At 47.7% G+C, this 21,094-nt stretch overlaps 1 protein-coding gene and 1 long non-coding RNA gene across 4 annotated transcripts in view; one reads left to right on the top strand and one right to left on the bottom strand.

The window, feature by feature from the left end:
- Window positions 1-17,474, top strand: part of LOC119619604 (uncharacterized) — a 32,333-nt gene extending 14,859 nt beyond the window's left edge. Inside the window, exons 2-5 of one of the 2 annotated variants that reach the window (XR_005236096.2) lie at window positions 9,404-9,528; window positions 13,710-14,440; window positions 15,193-15,896; window positions 17,272-17,474. This is a non-coding gene — a long non-coding RNA (uncharacterized lncRNA). Of the gene's footprint in view, window positions 1-9,403; window positions 9,529-13,709; window positions 15,897-17,271 lie in introns of both variants that reach the window. The other variant, XR_012091208.1, reaches the window with a different exon arrangement.
- PIK3C2B (phosphatidylinositol-4-phosphate 3-kinase catalytic subunit type 2 beta) overlaps window positions 1-21,094 on the bottom strand; it is a 71,348-nt gene that overhangs the window by 3,677 nt on the left and 46,577 nt on the right. The window contains exons 16-31 of one of the 2 annotated variants that reach the window (XM_007988803.3): window positions 20,011-20,199; window positions 18,377-18,470; window positions 18,121-18,215; window positions 17,469-17,649; window positions 16,576-16,683; window positions 15,526-15,618; window positions 14,255-14,384; window positions 12,662-12,798; window positions 8,510-8,679; window positions 7,864-8,020; window positions 7,393-7,502; window positions 6,272-6,473; window positions 5,732-5,856; window positions 3,970-4,087; window positions 1,845-1,926; window positions 1,354-1,460 (exon numbers count right to left, since the gene is read on the bottom strand). In XM_007988803.3, the coding sequence (XP_007986994.3) occupies window positions 1,354-1,460; window positions 1,845-1,926; window positions 3,970-4,087; window positions 5,732-5,856; window positions 6,272-6,473; window positions 7,393-7,502; window positions 7,864-8,020; window positions 8,510-8,679; window positions 12,662-12,798; window positions 14,255-14,384; window positions 15,526-15,618; window positions 16,576-16,683; window positions 17,469-17,649; window positions 18,121-18,215; window positions 18,377-18,470; window positions 20,011-20,199 (2,098 nt within the window). Of the gene's footprint in view, window positions 1-1,353; window positions 1,461-1,844; window positions 1,927-3,969; window positions 4,088-5,731; window positions 5,857-6,271; window positions 6,474-7,392; window positions 7,503-7,863; window positions 8,021-8,509; window positions 8,680-12,661; window positions 12,799-14,254; window positions 14,385-15,525; window positions 15,619-16,575; window positions 16,684-17,468; window positions 17,650-18,120; window positions 18,216-18,376; window positions 18,471-20,010; window positions 20,200-21,094 lie in introns of those variants that run through there. The other variant, XM_007988804.3, reaches the window with a different exon arrangement.

The following is a 21,094-nucleotide window of genomic DNA, read 5'->3' as shown; positions in this document are numbered from 1 at the left end:
GACTTTGCTCCATCGGCTTCAGCCACTGGCCCCTTGCTGTTTCTGACGCACCCCTGGCAGGCTCCCAGCTTTGGGCTGTCGGATCTAACTGCTCCCTTTGCCTGGGACAGTCTGCCCTCAGATGCATAAACATGGCTCCCTCCCTCACCTTCTTCAACTTGCTAAGACACCTCCTCAGCAATGAGGCCTTCCCTGACCACTCTGCAAATTCCACTCCCTTCATTCCATCCCAGCATTCCTTCTCTGCTTTATTTCTTGCCATAGCTCTTACTACAATCTTCTATGCCATATATTTTACTTATCTGCCTGTCTGCTCTTTCCAACTAGAATGTAAGCCCCCTGAGGGCAGGGATTTTGTTTTGTTTTTCCCCACACCCAGAGCTAATGTATCAGTATACAGCAGGCACTCAAACATTTATTGAACGAATGAAGAATACATGGATGAATGTTCATGCTCCTCCTGCCATATCCCACTGCCCCAACCTACACAAAATGCCTAACATAGGATACAGCACAATGCAAGTATTCAAGTTCCCTTCCTGGCTGGGTATGGTGGCTCACACCTGTAATCCCAGCACTTTGGGAAGCTGAGGTGGGTGGATCACCTAAAGTCAGGCATTTGAGACCAGTCTAGCTAACATGATGAAACCCGATCTCTAATTTAAAAAAATGCAAAAATTAGCCAGGTATAGTGGCATGTGCTTGTAGTCCCAGTTACTCAGGCTGAGGCAGGAAAATTGCTCGAACCCAGGAGGTTGCAGTAAGCCAAGATCGCGCCACTGCACTCCAGCCTGGGTGACAGAGCAAAACTCCATCTCAAAAAAAAAAAAAAGTTCCCTTCCTCTTCTAGTCACAATGTTCTTAGAACTCATACCAAAAATTTAATCATTATATACTGCCTTGATCATGTTCAAAGGATGTCACGTGGCTGCTGAATCATTATAGCCAGGTAATGAGCCCCTTGGGCCTCTCCCTTATGATAATTATGATAATAATCATTATTCTAATAAAACCAGGCATGGTGTTAAGTATTCCACAAGCATTATCTCATTTAATCCCCATAATGACTCTATGAGGTAGGTGCTAACATTTTCCTCATTCTAATGAGGCTCAGAATGATTAGGTTACTTGTCAAAGACCACAGCTACAAAAAGCTGTATCATGTATTGCCTGGTCAAACCATAGGCTTGCTATGGTTATAGGTCCATGGTGGATGCCCAAGTGCTTGCTCAGGTCCATGGTGGTTACCCGAATGACATGGGGCAGAGAAGGTCTGCCCAGACAAAAAAGTAGCTCAAGAAAGATTAAAAAAGAAAAAAGAAAAAAAAAAATCAGGGCTGTGCAGGCACTTACCAAGCCCCGAATATGCATCACCATAATGAAGAGTTTATTGTTTTTGTAGGAGATGGACAGCTTCACCTCCCCTCCCACCTTTCCGACGGGCCGGGCCCATGTGCCATCTGTAGGGACAAACGAAACCAAGAAGGGTCAAGAGGCCAGGCAGGGGTTTCTGTTTTCTTTCTGAGCCCCCTTGCCCCAGCCTCTCCACGTCAGGTTCCTGATACTCATGAGGCATCTACATAAGTATAATCTGAATGTGATTAGAGTTAACTGGGTTGGGATGGGTCTGAGGATATAATCAACTGAATATCCACCCTGTGGGGAACCCAGGTAAGGAGCTATGGACCCCACAGCCTGAGTGGGAAACTGGATTCCCGGGAGAGTAAGAAAAGGAACAGGAAGCAAGTCAAGGAGAGAGAACTGAGAAGAGGCTGGGGCAGAAGCAGTTACCCTTGGGGTAGTTCAGAGGAGTTGGCAGAAAGGTCTCAGAGAAGATACTGTACCTGAGGACTTAGGAGCTGGGCTGGTGCCCATAGCCTTCTCATCCCGAGGCAGTGGGTGGAAGAAGGTGTACACCAAATCACACTGGAACAGAATCAGAAACAGGGCCATTCTTCAATAAGACAATGGCCCAATACAAAAAGGAAGGGGACTGTTCCAGATGTAAAAAGACTTAGGAAATATAACAACCAACAACATGCAGTTCTTATGTGGATTATAGCTCTAACAAGCCAACAGTAAAAGGAATTTGGGGGATGATAGGGAAATTCTGAATATGGACTATGTACTGTAGTAATAATAATTACTGAATGTGGACTATGTACTACAGTAATAATACTGTAGTTATGTTAAAAATGAGGCTTTATTGTTTAGAGATGCATACTATTTAGGGGGTACAGTATTATGATGTCTGTAATTTACTTTTTTGTTTGTTTGTTTGAGATGGAGTCTTTTTTTTTTTTTTTTTGAGACAGAGTCTTGCTCTGTCACCCAGGCTGGAGTGCAGTGGCTGGATCTCAGCTCACTGCAAGCTCCACCTCCCAGGTTTACGCCATTCTCCTGCCTCAGCCTCCTGAGTAGCTGGGACTACAGGTGCCCGCCATGTCGCCCGGCTAGTTATTTTTTAGTAGAGACGGGGTTTCACCGTGTTAGCCAGGATGGTCTCGATCTCCTGACCTCGTGATCCACCCGTCTCGGCCTCCCAAAGTGCTGGGATTACAGGCTTGAGCCACCGCGCCCGGCCTTGCTCTGACGCCCAGGCTGCAGTGCAGTGGCGCAATCTTAGCTCACTGCAACTTCAGTTTCCCAAGTAGATGAGATTACAGGCGTGCGCCACCACGCCCAGCTAATGTTTATATTTTTAGTAGAGACATGTTGGCTAGGCTGGTCTCAAATTCCTAACCACAGGTGATCCACCTGCCTCGGCCTCCCAAAGTGCTAAGATTACAGGCGTGAGCCACTGCACCTAGCCTGTAATTTATTTTAAAATATTTCCTAAAAAATAGATGAAGCAAATATAGCAAAATGTTAACTATTTAGGTGATAGATATAGAGGTGCTAATTATATTGTTTCTCTACTTTTCTGCATGTTTTAAAGTTTTAATACTAAAAAGTTTAAAAAGAAAAAACAGGCTGAGTGCAGTGGTTCATGCCTGTAACTCCAGCATTTTGGGAGGCTGAGGCCAGAGGATTGCTTGAGCTCAGGAGTCTGCAACCAGCCTGGTAACACAGTGAAACCCTATCTTTACAAAAAAATACAAAAACTAGCAGGGTGTGGTGGCCCATGCCTATAGTCCCAGCTACTCAGGAGGCTAAAGTGGGAGGATCACTTGAGCCTGGGAGGTCGAGGCTGCAGTGAGCTGTGATTGTGCCCCCACATTCCAGACTGAATGACAGGGCAAGATCCTGTCTCAGAAAACAAACAAACTGTGTGAAAATACTCACTTGAACATTAATACTGGGAAAAAAAAGACATACTCTAAATATCTTGCAAAAATAAAATGGTTAAGAATATGGTACTGCAAGTTGGTGTTTGGGGGAGCAGATATTGAAAGTTATAGTATATGCATACTATAAACGCTAAGGGAAAAAAAAGCTCAGAATCTAGAGTTATACTTAAGCTATGACCACTATACAACTGTAAATATCATGCTTGCATATGGACAAATAGGAAGGAAACATGGACAATAGGGTCAGATGATTTGTTAAAGTATTTAATAATAGGATTCCTCATGACTTTGTTAGGGCCATTATAATACTACTTGTTTTAAAACAAAATCTAGGTTGATAATACATACTCAACCTGCTCAAAAAATTTTTTCCTCAAGGAGAAGGCTTCCTTTCTGAGGCTCTGCTCATTCTCATCACTTTCAGACCATGTGCCTGGATGCATTCACGTTTCTGTTTAATTGCATTTCTGTGCATAATCCTGTGAGGCTGGACCCACCCACCTCCTGTCTTCTGCAGACTAGAGCATTGGTCATTCAGCCCACAGACCCCGAAGTGCTGAGTCCTGTTCCTGACTCCTAGTGGCTCTGGATGCTTCCACCCCTGCCTCCCCAACCACCCCTGCCTCCCCAACCACCCCCACTAGCCTGGACAGCCAGGAGGACAGGCAAGCCCACCCACCTCGGCCACCTCAGGGGCTGCGTGGATCAAGTGCCAGATGTAACCGTTTAGCTCCTCCCTCCGCCGCTCGGCCACCGCCTCTCCCCGGGAGCGGCCGATCACGAAGCGACTAGGGAAGCTGGCGTGGCAGCGTAGGCAGCGTAGGCAGCAGGGATGCAGGAGGTGAAGATGGGGAAAGAAAATGGACACAGTGGGCTTTTTTCACACATTTCATTTGCATTTCGAGTCCCCTAGCACCCATTTCCCAGCAGCCTTCATTTCTAGGGACCCTCACAATTCCTCCTGTGCTGCACATCTGTGCCCAGGTCTGACACCTGCTCAGCATCTTACACCTACATTCCCAAGGGCCCCAGACAAGAAAACCACACAGCTGGCGAGAGTCCTGTGGCTCCCCAGAAATGCCTTGGGAGCCCTCAGTTTCTCCCATCAAAGTAAAAATCCTTTTTTTTTTTTTTTCTGAGATGGAGTCTTGCTCTGTTGCCTAGGCTGGAGTACAGTGGCGCAATCTCGGCTCACTGCAACCTCCACCACCCGGGTTCAAGCGATTCTCCTGCCTCAGCCTCCCCAGTAGCTGGGATTACAGGCACGCACGATTGCGCCCAGCTAATTTTTGTATTTTTAGTAGAGGGGGGTTTCATAATGTTGGCCAGGCTGGTCTCGAACTCCTTAGCTCATGATCTGCCCGCCTCTGCCTGCCAAAGTGCTGGGATTATGGGTGTGAGCCACTGCACCCAGCCAAAAAATTCATTTAAAAAGTTGTATGTTTGTTTTGAGACTGAGTCTCGCTTTGTCGCCCAGGCTGGAGTGCAGTCACGTGATCTCAGCTCACTGCAACCTGTGCCTCCTGGGTTCAAGCAATTCTCCTGCCTCAGCCTCTTGAGTAGCTGGGATTATAAAAGCATGCCACCACGCTAATTTTTGTATTTTTAGCAGAGATGGGGTTTCACCATGTTGGCCAGGCTGCTCTCGAACTCCTGACCTCAGGCAATCTGCCCACCTCGGCCTCCCAAAGTGCTGGGATTACAGGCATGAGCCACTGCACCCAGCCTGAAAAGTAGTTTTTTAAAAAATTGCAGTAAAATACATATAACATAAAATTTGCCATCGTAACCATTTTTAAGTGTGCGGTTCTGTGGAGTTAACCACATTCACACTGTTGTGCAGCCATCGCCACTATCCAATTTCATAGCTCTTTTCATCTTGCAAAACTGAAGCTCTGTATCCATTAAACAACCACACCTCCCTCCCCTCAGACCTGGGCAACTAGCTTTCTACTTTCTGTCTCTAGGAATCTGAGTACCCCACGTAACTCAGATAAGTGGAATCACGCCATTTTTGTCTTTTTGTGACTGGCTTATTTCACTTAGCAGAATGTCCTCAAGATCCATCCACGTTGTTGCCCGTGTCGAAATCTGCCTCCATTTTAAATGCTGAATAATATCCCACTGTATGTACATATGACATTTTGCTTATCCATTTGAAAAATGGTGTAACTCTTTAAAAAATTAGAAATTTTGAAACATCAAATTCACCATGTCTTCCCTTCTGGTCAGTGGGCCCGGAGTGAGAGCTCTTGCGTGCAAGGAGAGCTTGGCCAGCAGGGGGAGCACTTGTCATCAAACTCCATACCAGGCCAAGCAAAGCAGGCAGATCTTTAGTCCAAAAGGGTATTTTCTGCCCCTGCAGTCCTGCCCAACTCCCATCCCGTATCCTTTCCCCCTCCCCCGCATCCCTCTGTGCAGATGGTAAAGCGGGCAGCTACCTGGGCAAGTGGGAAGAAGGGAAGAGCAGCCGCAGCTTATTGTGTAATTCCTGGAACTCCTCAAAGGTCCGCTGGATATAGATGGCCTCATGAGCGTTCTCTCGCATCACCTTTACCACATATATCTGCAAAGGTCCAGATCTTAGGGTGTACCTGCCGAGCACTCTGCACCCAGTGAAGGGGGTAGGAAAGGTCTGGAAGTGTATGTATGTGCTGAGGGGAGGGGCACGTTCCAGAAGGAAGAGGGCAAGAGTCTCTCCAGTGGAGACAGATGATAGCACATACACAGGAATCTAAAAGCAGACTTCCCACATATGTCGCCAGGATCCTTGACTCAGAGGGAATAACCATTCAATTCAGTTCCCCAATTCTAGGCAGGTCACGTGAGCAAAGGAGAGGGAAGTGGTCCAGGACTGCTCCCAGCACAGGACGCTTGGTCAACTCCTGTGCCCACTGTGCAAGTGTGAAAAAAGTCAGGACCCCAATAAACTAGGGTCAGCAGAGAGCAAGAAAGGGGGTCAGATTGGAGAAAACACTTACATAGCCTTTGTTGGGGTGGAAGATTTTCTCATGGCGGCAGAGGAAGACATCACTGATTCGGCCAGAGCTCTTGAGAGTGTGTGTTCGGGAGGCAAAGGAGAGGGTCAGCCGGTCATCTGAGCCCGTGAACTTCATCTGAGCCAGATTATGGATGAAAAAATTGAGCTTTGTGGCTACACTGCCCAGGCTGGACTCAATCAACCTGGCAGGAGGATGAGAAAAGAGGATATAACTATGAACCCAAATTCCTGCTGCCTCGACAGGGGTGTTCCAAGGAATATTCCTGACTACTGAGACTAACAATCAGCTCAGCTCAGACAAACCATTTTTCTGTGTCATATCCCCATAAAGCAAATGATTGGCACACAATTATCTCATGCAATTTGCTCATGTGAACCCTAGGGTCTTATCTCCTCCCCTGGCTGCCCACCTGAGCCAAAGACCATCAAACCAAGGTAGAAAGGAACTAGGAACCCTGTGTAAATGTCTAAATATCATGGTCAAAAAATTTCAAGGTTCAGTACAATAGAACCTCACCAAGCACTGTTGAATCTAGAGATTTCAATTCAGAGGGAGAGGTCCTGTGTTAGGAGACCTAACAGAGAAAGTTTAATTCTCTGAGTTCCAAAAAGAGTGGAGAACATTATCTGCGTGGACAACATTTTGTAGGCATTCATAGATAAACGCATCCTTGCTCTCATACACAGCGTGCCTAAAAACATTGTCAAATATGAGGTAACTGAATCATGGAACTCTACATTTTGGCAAGAGGGAAGGGTCTGACCAAGAAAGTTAAAAATTATTACAAAAGCCACATTATACATTGCCCCACAGACAAAATATTTGACTGGGACCTGGTGAGAATGTAGATAAGAGTGATGGCAAATACTCTTGTGTGCAAAGGGTAGCATCAAAACACAGATGGGAAACCAAGGCTGAGAGAAGCAAAATGATTTACCGAAATCACGGGCAAAGCTGGGACAATATATCCACGTGGTCAGTTCTAGGCTCTAGCATCTGAGCTACGCCTTCTACCTTTCCCCAGTCCTCCTCCTGCCAATCCAGTGGGCTGGGAATTACTCAGGGTGGGCAGTGCTGATTCACTTAGGGAATCATGTTACCTAGTGAAGTAGGTAGTGGCATTGGCCTCTGTGTCCTGAGGCCTCAGGGCATCGTACACATACTTGAGGTCCTCCAGGTCTGAAAGCTCAGGGATCCCACAGGACAACATCTAGAAGGAGCAGAAAGAAGAGAGAGTGCCTGTAACAACAGAGAGTTCTTGCTGCTTCACCACCCTTAGGCAAGGTTTTCTACAGCTAGGCTCCCTAACCCTTCTAGAGGGTGGTAGACAGATGCTGTGGGCAGTGGCTGCAGGGCCACAGGAACTGAGGGGCTGGAGCAGGGAGTCAGACACCTACACAGACATCATTGTCCTCAGGTAGTCTGGGTCCCTGCCTTTATCCAGAGCAGGCAGGTATTCAGTTGGGGCTCAGAGAGGTAAATCTCTAGAAATCCTCTGCAGCAAGACAGGGAAGTCTTAAAGATGGTGCCAGGTAATAAGAAGGTGTTCGGAAAGGGATGGATCTCCTCACCAGGCCCAGAAGGTTGAGGAAGAGGTGGGTGTGCTTGCGAATGAGGTTGTAGGCTTGGCAGCAAAGGTCAACAAAATCATGGAAGCGGCTGGAAGGCTTGTCACCCCCGTTGATGACATACGCCATGTCCGAGGTGAAGACAAAGGGGGCACGGTCCCTGAGCCAAGGGGAACATACAGGTAGAAGGTCAACATGGAGGAGGAAGCCCACCATATGGGCTGCATCAGGGGTCAGTTTCCCTCATCCCTGATCACATGGACACACTGGATAGATGGGGCCATAACTTTTTCTTTGTTCCTTTCCTACCTTAATCTTAAAAGATCTCTATATCCTTCATTGGTTCCTTATCTGTGAGCTGGCAATATTTTTTTCTGGAGATCTGATTGCGTTCCTTTTTGCTACAGTTTGGGTTCATTTCCCTTTGTTCAGTCTTTGGTAGGGAAGAACAGCTGGTCCCCACATTCTTCTGCAAGGCCCTGCAAGGACTTGACCTCTTTATCAGTCTTCTCTCCTCCAATGCTGCTCAGCCCTGGGACCATGAACTGAGGCCCAGCTGCTTCCGTCATGGGCTTGTGTCCCAGCTCTGAACCACTGTTGCTCACCTCCTTGCCCTCCACTCACACCCTGGCTTCAGGGGATCACTTACCGCTTGATGTTGCCAAACATCTGGGCATGGCCCAGGAAGCGGCCAAAATCAATGTGGAACATGTGACCAGTGGTCTTCAGCATGATGTTGTCGTTATGTCGGTCACAGATGCCCAAGACGTACGTGGCCACGCAGCAGCCAGCGCAGGAGTAGATAAAGTTCTCCACAGCCTGGGAGGGGTCAAGGCAGATGGGAGGAGAGCACATAAAGCTGGCTTGGAAGGACTCCAGGGGCCACAGCCAGACAGAACTCAGCCAGCCCTGGCCTCTCTCTCTTTTGTGAACTCCAACAGTGTCTCACATCTGTCTGTTCATCCTTCATCATGTACTAACTTACACACTTACACAGAAACATCTCCCATGTGTTATGGAGAAGATGGAGGTTTATATATATGTCTTCACCACTTCATCTGAATACCATCTTCTGTTTTCTTTCTCCTAGGGAGATTGGTTGGAAAGACAGTGGACTGATCCAAGAACCCAGACTTGATCAGCCCAGACTGAGGGGACCTTAAAAGATGGGAAGACTGACATTTACAACTTCCCCAACTGGCCATGATGATCTTAAGTACAGCCACTGAGGCAGCCAATTTAATAATCTTTTCCTGACCCTGCTCAGAATTCTATCTTCCTTCTTTCTGCCCCAAATAAAATTCCCATTTCCAGAGTCCTTGGTAACAGCTAAATGCTAATCTAATTAAAGTCACTGCACTCCAAAGAAGAGCTGAGGCAGCTTAACACATCTAGAGAGTGTTTTACACTTGAAAATCAGACATCTCTAGTTGGTAAAATATGTTAGAAATATTTCTGAGTTTAAAGCAGGAGAGGAGTGGTGAGGGGTTGACTCCATCTTATTTTGTCTGGTCAACATCCATCCCTTTATCTGTCTTTCCAGGAAGAAAAAATACATGGAATGAGGAAGCAGACCACTCCTGCCTTCGAAATCCTCTTCATGAGGTTTGTAGAATTCCTAAGAACTCAGGAAAGACATCAGCAGAGGGCAATGATCGTCATAGCCAGGTAGGAATGCGTGAAATTAGGAATGAGGGAAAGCTTACTAGATATGGAATGCCCGCCCTCTTTGCCTCCTTCCATAAATTTCCACCCATCATCCTTCAATGACCTCGAGTTTCATACCTTTCCAGACCTTCCCAGCTCACACTGACTCCTCCTTCTCTGAACCCCTACAGATGCACTGTCACCTCCGTTCATACAGTGTTTACTTGGTCCTTTCAGTCCCATGGGGTTTAGAGATCTGTTCTCCTAACAGCTTCTTGCCTATTTCACACGGCCTATTACAAAACTAGCTCCACACAGAAGGCACCCACCCCAGCTACTTGTCGAATTACAACCTGATGATGGAACCACTGGAAACTAAGAATGGAAAGATTGTAAAGAAATCACAGCATTCACCTTCCGGAAGAAAAAGACTATTTCTAAGAAAGTAAAATAAATGGATAAAAGCACTTAAAAAGGAGCATAATGCATAACTCCCAGTCTTGACCTGGATCTCTATCAAATCCTCTCCCTGTCACAGATGCTCTTTCTACCTTAAATGAATCCTATTTTGGCTGAGAAAATAGTTGTGTGCCTGTGGGTAAATGACTAAACTCTTTTCACCTCCCTAAGTGATGCAGGGTGTTAGCCGCTTACTGGCAAGAAGTCTCACTCTATAAAGGGGCATTCTGCCTCCTCATTTAAGGGTTTCATGTGTATGGTGTGGGATACTCTCTTGCTGAGTAGGTGGCCAAGAGAAAAATACCTCTAGTTTATTTCTTCTGGAAGTCATCAGATGAAACTACCAGCATTGCTGGGGGTGGTGGCTCATGCCTGTAATTCCAGCACTTTGGGAGGCTGATGTGGGTGAATCTCTTGAACCAAGGGGTTCAAGACCAGCCTGGGCAACATGGCATAAAAATAGAAAAATTAACCGAGTATGGTGGCACACGCCTGTAGTCCCAGCTACTCAGGAGGCTGAGTCAGGAGGATCACATGAACCCAGGAGGTGGAGGTTGCAGTGATTATGCCATTGTATTCCAGCCTGGGTGAGAGAGTGAGACCCTGCCTCAAAAAGAAACAAACTACCAGCATTATTCTTGCAGAAAGGTTAGAAGGGCAGAGAAGCTATCTTTGAAAGACTGAGATTAAACATGAACATGCAGAGTTAGTTTCTGTGTGTGTGTATTCTCATACATTCTTCTGTGCATTTATTTTTATATTTTTGTACATTTATTATTTAGTATTTTTCCATACATTTACACATATATGACTATTACATTGGCAGGGAGTAATCATAACTCCAGCACCTAGTACAGTGCCTCTGCATATGGGTGTTTAATATCTGAAAAATGCATGTTAGTATAAAGAGTAAGTATATGTGGGGGTTGGTAGCAGAAAGGAAAAAAATCATTACTCCTCTCCAAAGGTAGAGGGTCTTGAAATGTATAGCATAGAGTGGCAGAGTTTTGAGGAATGAGAAGGGAAGAAATGACTTTCTGGGTAAAGGAAATAGTATTGCCTACAGTACTGCGGAAATGAAAGTAGTAGCCCTCGCCTATGATCCAGCTAGTAACCTAGTTGGAGCATAGGTTAGCATAAGATGGTAGGTTGCAGTGGATGGGATTACAGGAGTCAGCAGGGCTGGATTGTAAAAGGCTCTGTGTGCAATGCTATGGATGTTGGACTTATCTGTTAGGACACAGGGAGGCTTTGAAGAACTTATCTGCATTTAAAAAAAAAAAAACAAACCTCTGAAATCAAGCAGAAGCTGGCTCTAGATGGAAGAGAGGCATTCCAGTGGTTCAGGGGACCGACAGCAAAGAGCTGAACAAAATCAATGGTAACAAAATGGAAAGAAGAGGACAGGTTTGAGAGATGGATGGGAAGAAGGATAAACAGAGCTTGGTACAGAAGTGAGACAGAGGGAAGCATCAGGAAGACCGTGACTTTGCCTGGGTAAACGCACAGAGAGAGTCACACAATTGACTAACAGCAAACACAAAAAGCAGGTTTCAAGAGGCAAAGGAGAGACAGCGGGCTGTTTTGCCTACACTGAGTTTGAGACGTGGGTGAAACATAAGTGGAAAAGTCCAGCAAGAAGGTGGCTATAGAGCCACCTGGAGGAAGGGAAGAGGGCTAGAGGAATGGCTTCAGAGGTCATCAACATTTAGGTGGTAGTTGAAGTTATAAGATGATGAGCTGGCACAAGAAGAGTGCAAAGAGAGCCCAGCAGACCAGGAATTAAGCCCTGGGGAACACAAACACTGAAAGCCATTTAAGATCATCTAATTACACATTCACTGAACAATGTTCTGATTATACCTTGGCTGCCCATGCTGGTTTTCCCTCCAGGATAAAGTACATTGATCAATATAAATTAGTATTTGGGTCCCTTGAAGTTAAAATTATATGAATTAGCATTCTGGCATATAGCCAGTCTCTTGTGAGTTTGGTTATTGTGATTTGTTCCTTCCCAGTGTCCCTACTTCCCTCAACCTAATTAACCGAGAGACTAGAGTTGTGAGGCCGGGAACAGCCCATGGACCCTAGCAGGCTACCAAGGCCCTACCACCCAGGAAAGCTCCACTTCTAATCTAATCTTCATTCATCAGGAACCAGCCAGCCCTCTTTTCACTCGTCTGTCTCATATCTAACCTCAATCTTAGCTTTGAGTTACAGGCTTGCCACACATCAGCTCCATAACTAGGAGTGAGTGAGTGAGTCTTAATTCACAGCTATGAAAAGAAGGGGCTGGAATAAAGGGATCTCTAAAGTCTCTTCCAACCAACTCTTATTCTAGAAAGTACCACTGAACCCTCTAAGAACACAAGGGAAGTTGACCAAGATCCACAACTGGGAGGGATACAGGTAGGTTCTCAAAAGCTGGTGCCTCCTCCAAGGCTTAATTTGCCAGGGGAACTCAATGAAAGTTTCTCAGTCCAGTATCGGGGGATTTTCTCAGCCAGCTTACAAGAGGCATTTGAGTGAGTCACCCCTAGCTATTTGGAGGCACCAGTCAACCAAGAAAGGGTAGGTCCTTCTGCCAACAAAGCTGAGCTGTCTTCTCTGAGCAAGTGCGGGTCTTGTGGTTAAAGAGTTGTGTGCTGGCATCAGGCACACGCACCCCAGATGCACTCCCCACCCCTAACCGTACCTTCTCATACTCGTCCTCCCCAGGGTTGTGTTTCTGCAGCCAGTCTGCCAGGGGCCGGTCCTTGAACGAGCCGGTCACCCCATGCTCCACCTGGATCTTACGCAGGGTCTCAGCATTAGGGATCATCTCCACCATCCCTGTGAGGGGAGACATGGGGGTCACGTTCCAGACCAGAATGAAGGGGACTGCAGGGAGAGGACTACAAGGACGGTGCTCATGCTCCTCTATAAATTAAGCTGTAAGGCATTTGGACTAAGTCTGATAATAACAGGAACGGCCGGGCGCGGTGGCTCAAGCCTGTAATCCCAGCACTTTGGGAGGCCGAGACGGGCGGATCACAAGGTCAGGAGATCGAGACCATCCTGGCTAACCCGGCGAAACCCCGTCTCTACTAAAAAAATACAAAAAACTAGCCGGGCGAGGTGGCGGGCGCCTGTAGTCCCAGCTACTCGGGAGGCTGAGGCAGGAGAATGGCGTGAACCCGGGAGGCGGAGCTTGCAGTGAGCAGAGATCCGGCCACTGCACTCCAGCCTGGGCGACAGAGCAAGACTCCGTCTCAAAAAATAAAAATAAAAAAAATAAATAATAATAATAACAGGAAAAGAATAACCATAGAAAGGAAGGGCATTCCCACATTTCCTGTTCCATACTGTGACTTTTTGGTCTCTCCAGTTCATAGCTGCTGCTCCCTTTGTTTTTAGCTTTTACTATAGGAATTTAAAAATACATGTAACGATCACCCAGCTTCAAAAATTGTCAACATTTTGCTAATCTTGTTTGCTAATCACACAACCCTATTTCTCCACTCCCCGCCACCTTGGTTGGAATATTTTAAAGCAAATCCCAGATACTTTATTTCACTCATAAATATTTCAAATGTAATTAACAAAGACACCATGCCATTGTCACATCCAAAAAATTAACAATCACTCTTTAACTCAATCTATATTCAAATTTCCCCCATTGTCTCTCTCTCTCTCTCTCTCTCTCTCTCTCTCTATATATATATATATATATATATATATCCGCATTTTTTTTTTTCACACAGGGTCTCACTCTGTCACCTGGTCTGAAGTACAGTGGCACCATCATGGCTTACTACAGCTTCGAACTCCTGGACTCAAGCGATCCATCTGCCTCAGCCTCCCGAAGAGTTGGGACTGCAGGCACATGCCATTAGACCCAGCTAATTTTTTATCATTTTTATTAGAGATGAGGTTTCGCTCTGTGTCTAGGTTGGTCTCAAACATTCCTGAGCTCAAGCAATTCTCCCATCTCAGCTTCCCAAAGTGCTGGGATTACAGGCATAAGCTACCACGCCTGGCCCAAAAACTATTTCCTTACAATTGGTTTGTTTTCATCAGGATCCAAAGTCTACACAACACGCTTGGCTGTTACGGCGCCAAGTCTGTTTCACTTTGTAACAGTCTCTCTCCCATGCCTCCCTTTTAAGGCTATCCCACAGCTTCTCATGAAATAATCTTGCCCTTTTCACTTTCCTGGAGGAGGACACAGTTTGTGTTGGCAATGGGCGGAAGGACAATAAGCAAAGGGGTCCCCCGTCCACCACCCTCACTCCCACTCCCAACTGACCTCTGCCCCGGCCGGTGGAGAAGCAGCGGAAGATGACCATGCGCATGTCCAGCCCCTCCTGGACCCAGATCTTGCTCATGATGCGAATCATCTGCAGCGTCAGCATGTCCTGGCGAAGGTCGTCCCCACACTGGATGGAGGGAGAAAGTGACCAGATCCCGTCTCCACTGCCTCCCCAGCTCTCAGGTCTCCCAAGTGCTCAACCTTGACCCTAAACTATCAGTGACAGGGAGTTCCCCGGCCTCATACCCCTGACCTGCTCACTCAGCTCAGACCAGGTCAAAGATGGCCCAGGAACCTTCCCAGTTTGCCCATGTGTTGTTCCAGCTTGTCCCTCAATCCCACGGCCCCATCTGAATTAAATTCACGGTCCACTTCTGCATGTAGCCCCTCTGACCATCAGGCTTTTTTTTTTTTTTTTCTTTTTTGAGACAATGTCTCACTCTGTCACCCAGGCTGGAGTGCAGTGGCACAATCTTGGCTCACTGCAACCTCTGCTTCCCGGATTCAAGTGATTCTCCCACCTCAGCCTCCCAAGTAGCTGGAATTACAGGTGCCTGCCACCATGCCCAGCTAATTTTGTTTTGTATTTTTAGTAGAGATGGGGTCTCACCATCTTGGCCAGGCTGGTCTCAAACTCCTCACCTCAAGTGATCTGCATGCCTCAGCCTCCCCTAGTGCTGGGATTATAGGCATGAGGTGCCACGCCCAGGCCATCAGGCCTTTTTTAAACTTGAATGTTTACACTTTGGATTTGGAACTTGCACACAGCAAATGTATAAGTTACTAAGTCACGTGCATGTATTTTGTCTCTCCCATTAGATTACATGCTCTGAGACTATCATTTACTTCTCAGAATTGTGGATGCATCAGAGTTAGAAGGGACCTCAGGGTTCATCTAGTTGGACCTGCACCTGATATATTAATTTCCTCTTCAGCAGCCCTGCCACGTGACATTCAGCCTCTGCCTGAATACCCAAGGGACAAGCGGATCACCATCTTACCCAACCCATTGTTGAGGGAGCTCTGCCTCCTAGAAAGCACTCGGGATATTGAGCTGTGAGTTGCCTCCCTATACCTAACACTCTGTTCTTAGCCCTCTGGGGCCATGCAGAATTCATCTAAATCCTTTTTCACCTGATCATCTTTCCTACATTAAGACAGTATGGAACGGTGGGAAGAGAACCACCCAGGAGCTACTTAATGCCACTCTAGGCTGCCTCCTTCTCTCTCCCACCCTGGTCCACCAGGCTTGAGTAAAGTATTCTCACCTTGAAGATGACACGGATGTTCTCACCCAGGGGATCCACATTTTGGAAGGAGAGTTTGAGGGGGACAGCATTGGAGTTGAAGTAGGAACAGTCCTGCCATGGTGAAAAGGATAGTGACGAGGGTCAGAGTGGCCTATGCCAGGAAAGGATAACGACCTCTCCACTTCAGACCAAGATGCTGCCTCCCTCCTGCTGCCAGTCCACCCAAGACCTGTTCATTGTTTCTTCCGGATTTCTCAGGAACCCAACTTCCTTCCTTCTCTCGTTACAGTCATCATCCCAATTCAGTTTGTTATGACCTCAGTTCCAGCACTTGACCTCTCATCCTGTTAGTTCATTCTGCACACCGCTTACTAGTTGTGTGACCTCGGGTAAGTCACATGTCCCACCTATACCTCAGTTTACTCCTCTGTAAAAGGGGACTCCCAACAGTACCCATGTCCTAAGAGTTGTGAGGATGAAATGCCATAACCAACGTTAAGCACTCAGAACAGGGCCGGGCACAGAGAGTGCTCAATAAATGACAGATGACTGCTATCACCACCACCACCCCTGACTTCATCCCCAACATCATCAGAGAAAGACACCTGCCCAGCTGCCCAGCCTCCAACCCAATTCCTCTACCCTGCGAGCTGTCAGGCTTCTAAAAGTCCATACACATGAGGAATGGAAAGAGGCACAAAGAGGCCTTTCTTCCTAATCTCTGTTATTTTACAGCTTAGATGGAGATGCTCGCCTGTGCCCATACCCCAGTCTGTGCCCTCACTCTGTCTTTAAACAGAGTTCACAGCCCCTCTGCATCTTGTTTCCCCTTCCTATTTCTGCCATGTGTGGATAGAGGAGAGACAGGATAACATAATCCTCACCATGTTACATGGGGGTGAGCTGAGACCCCTGAGAAAAAGATGCTGGGCCAAGACCACATGGTAAGTCAGCAACATACTGAAGCCCAGACAACTCAGCTCCTTGCCCTTGCGTGCCTGGTTAGTGAGGACCTCACCTCCACCGAGCCCTCCCACTCTGAGAGCCCCAAACCTACCAGTCACTCACCCTGGGCACGATTCCCTTAACCAGCAGACTGGGGCTGAGTGGCAGGCGGCATGAGCCATTGAGGGTAAAGAACTGCTTCACCTCCTCCAGGCCCGTGCGGAGTATTCCCTGGAAAGAAGGGGAGGAGTACAGCAGAAGTGAAATGAAGGGTCCATACTGAGAACCAGACCTCTCCCAGGGGTGGATTGTCAGTAGTAGTTGGTATGAAAACCACCCCCTGAGAAGTGTGGACACCCTCCAGAAGATCCTTAAGGAGGAGGACCCCCTACACCCCAGCCTGGGACAGTGCACTAATAGCAATACTAGATAGCTCTAGAGGGGAGCAGATGGCAGAACAGCATGAAGCAGGCCACAGTGCACAGACAGGGTGGGCTGTCTGTCGAGGGGGAAGAGCTGCTTAGGCTTTTGCCAAGAAAAGCTAACAATCTGGACGTTGATACAAAATCTCTCAATTTTTAAATGTCATTAACCAGGGACACCGCTCACTGGTTATAATGCCTTCATACAAACAGATAAAGGTGTCCTCTCTGGGTGGCATCGGGCCTGAGCCATGGGTCACAGCATGGTGAACAAAATATGGCTGGATTTCAGCCCTCACTTGCCCCTTCTGGCTGAGTGCTCTTGTGCAGTGAACAACTTACACAACTGTGCTTAGCCTTTAAAACAAACAGCTAAATAAGTTTCAATATTTTACAGGACAAACAAAACACATCCACGGGCTGTATCCAGCTTGTGGACTGCCTGTTTACGGCCTACAGGTTCCAGAGTCATCTGCTCCCAGCTCCGAAATCAAAAATTATCACGTGGAATCTTGTTGTTCAGGATTCCTAAGAAGAAACTGGCTGCCAAAGCCCTGCATGAGAAATGGGTAGAGGCAGCCTCACCCCACTAACCTGCCTTGCAGATGGGGCTGCCTCCCGGACCTGCTGGGCCAGTTTGGCCAGGGCATTGACAAGCCAGCACTGGCGGTTAAACTCCTCTCTCAGCCCCTTGCCACAGCAGCACAGTAAGGCTGCCAGCAGATACTGGTAGCGGATGCTGAACTGAGAGTCCTTGAGACCATCCTTCAGCAACCTGCAAGGCAGAGGGAGTCCGGAGTCAGAGCACTCCAGGGGTTAAAGGCAAGGGTGCAGGGGGAGACAGAGTCAAGTCCAGCTCCAACTCACTGCAAAACCCCCCTGAACTTGGGAGGGAAAATACACTCTGTATGTACGGCTTATATGGAGATGTTCACCTGTGCCCATACCCCAGTCTGTGCCCTCACTCTGTCTTTAAGTAGAGTTCACAGCCCCTCTGCATCTTGTTTCCCCTTCCTATTTCTGCCATGTGTGGATAGAGGAGAGACAGGATAACATAATCCTCACTATGTTACATGGGGGTGAGCTGAGACCCCTGAGGAAAAGATGCTGGGCCAAGGCCACAGGGTAAGTCAGCAACATACTGAAGCTCGGACAACTCAGCTCCTTGCCCTTGCGTGCCTAAGAGTGAAATACTCCTGTGTGAAAGACACGTGTCTACCTCCCACTTTTCTACATGCAGTTTTACCAGAAGAAGTAGTGAGTCACTCTCAAGTCAGACACAGCTCGTTTCAGAAGGAAGCGCACCAACGGGCTGTCCAGGTAGCACTCATACTTCAGGGCCTGTTTCGGAGAAAGGGAGAAAGAAAATATGAAGCTTCATAAACTGCCTGTAACCTACACCTATTATTATTGCACTGGGATCTCTGGTTTCTAAGGGGCAGACTCACTTGGGATATTGGGGATGAGACCAGCAAAACTGGAGGGAGAACCAATCCACCCACCTGTACCAGCTGGGGCAGGTAGTCCAGCAGCTCAGCATCCGAGAGTGAGCCAATCCACTGCACGGCCATACGACGCACCTCCTGATCCGGGAAGCTGCAAAACAGAGCCCAGTGCCCTGACAACCTAGCTGCAGGTTGAGGAACAGCTGTGAGCCAAGCACCCTCACACCTGGGCTTCAGAGGCATGGAGAAAGAAAAGGCAATGGCCCTAGTTCTGCCAAAGTCACTAGAAGAATCCTTAGCACCTTCCCTGGATAGCAACCCTTGGGAATGAGCCTTCTTCATGGTCAGAGTCTACCTTGAGCCATGGGGGAGCAATTGGGTAGCCACTCTCGCTCCTTAGATGATTTAAAGAAAACGGGACAAAGTCCTCAACCCTACTCCCAAAGAGTTCTCTCTTGACTCCCACTGTGTCAGAAATTCCCACCACTGGAGGGCCCTGATGTGGGTAAAAGCATTATTTTGTCTTGGTAACATCCTTTAATGCAAAATGTACCAGGCAAACGACAGAAAATCACAGAATTTTATATAAGCCAATAAACATTGGCAGAATTAGTTTAGCAGACATTAACAAAACCATTGGCTCAAAAACTCCTTAAGGCAAGTCACGTGAATAGGTACATTTTTATTACTGAGAGTGGTGAGAAATAAGCAGGAAATCCTGGGTACCATCTAGAAAAGGCAGCCCTAACGGATCTGAGACTGGAAGCTTTGGGTCCCCAGAGAAGCTTTGGGTCCCCTTCAAGAGAAAGAGGGGAGAGACGATGGTTAAAATAAAACTAAGTAATAAGGATTTCAGTTACACAGGTGTATGCATTTGTCAAAACTCAGCCAGTGTACAGGTAAACTTTGGGTATTTGCTTATGTGTAAATGTTGCCTCAAAAGAAAAACAACACAGAACAAACACTGAGCTCTAGGTAATGATGTGCATGCCAAAGCAGGGAGTTTAAGGGTGTCTGTAATTTACTTCAAAACGTATAAAAAGGCTGGGCATGGTAGCTCACACCTGTAATCCCAGCATTTTGGAAGGCCAAGGAGGGAGCATTACTTGAACCCAAGAGTTTGAAACCAGCCTAGGCAACATAGTAAGACTTTATCTCTACAAAAAAATTTTAAAAATTAGTCAGGTGTGGTGGTGTGCACTTGTTCTTCCAGCTACTTGGGAGGCTGGGGCAGGAGGAGTGCTTGAGCCCAGGAGGTCGAGGCTGCAGTGAGCCATATTCATGCCACTGCACTCCAGCCTGGGTGACAGAGCAAGACCCTGTCTCAAAAAAAAAAAAAAAAAAAAAAAAGCATAAAAAATAAGATGGATAGATGGATGGATACAGGGATGGATAAATGAAATGTATGCAATCCAGCCCACAGAGCAAATGCTAACGACAGAATCTAGGTGGTGGGCACATGGGTATTCACTGTGCAATTTTCAATTTTGTTGTATGTTTTAAAAATGACCGTAATGTAACATTGGGGGGGAAATGAGAAAGGAAAAGCAAAAAGGAGAAATGGAAAATCCCTGAATATCCACACCCACTTTACCATTTTCCCCAGGGCTGGCTCAGATCAGTGATGGGCAGTGCCGTGCTCTGGCTTCTACAAGGACACATGGTCAGAAAAGGCGGATGTTACAACTCACGTGGCATGCAGGAGCCCCAGGGCATCCTGGTGGTTCATGTGGGTCCACTGCTTCAGGAGAGCATAGATGTCAGGCAGGCAAGCCCACTCCCAGCTGGGGGCGCTGGCGAGCACCAGGGGGAGCGAGCTCACCTCCGAGTGGCAGTAATATCGCTTCTCCCACAGGCGCTTCTTGTCAGCATCAGTGAGCCTGGTGGGCATGGGGAAAGGAGAAGGTGGTGAGAGGGTAGGGGCAGTGGGAGAGAAGAGCATCAGCCAGGGGGTGCAGTACTTACCCTCAAGGGAGTGCTGCACACACTGCAATTCAGTGGTTCCCAAGCTTTGCTGCATATGATAGCCACTTGAGGGGCTTGGTGAACCCCCTCGCCATGCCTGAGTCACACCTGATACCAGTTAAGTCCGAATGGTTGGGGAAGCCAGCCATCGGTATGTGCCAAAGATCACCAGGTGATTCCAATATGAAGCAAAGTTCGGGAACCAGGGCCCAAATCCTATCTTTGATCCCAACTCACTGACATCTTGGTTGGAGGCAGAATGCATGGGCCAAGGGCACCCGAATCTGCTACCCCTCCTGCGGATGCCCTGAGGGTACCACTCTCAAGTAGAACCACCAGAGGGCAGTGGTCCCCCAACACCAGGGTCTGGGCTGCTGAGAGGCCTCCTGGGGCCTCCAGGGACCAGCTGTCGGCTTTCAAGGACCTGCAGCTAATTGGGCCTTGCCTGAGATCAGGTGTCTAATGGGAGAAGGAAGCTGAGGGGCTAATGAAGTGTAGTGGGCAGAATGGGGGAAGGGAGGTCTGTGGTCACTCAGCTACTCCAGCTACTCATAAGGGACAGAGATGAGCCCCATCTCTCTCATGTCCCCACACACACAACACACGCACAGGGCTGTGCAGGAGCCAGAGAAGTAAACAGAGAGCAGGCAGGGGAACCGGGTCCCTCCAGCTCCTCCAGTTCTGTTCTCACCCCTCCTTCTCCAATCCTGTGAAAGCAGCAGCCCCAAGGATGAGATCAGCCTGGACTCGCTTACCCTTAAGAGCTGCCAGCTTGCCTTGACACCTGATCCTTTTTGGAAAGTGACAGGG

Source organism: Chlorocebus sabaeus, chromosome 25 (assembly GCF_047675955.1).
Source record: "Chlorocebus sabaeus isolate Y175 chromosome 25, mChlSab1.0.hap1, whole genome shotgun sequence".
Taxonomy (NCBI): Eukaryota; Metazoa; Chordata; class Mammalia; order Primates; family Cercopithecidae; genus Chlorocebus; species Chlorocebus sabaeus.
This window is presented reverse-complemented; position numbering and strand designations above follow the sequence as displayed.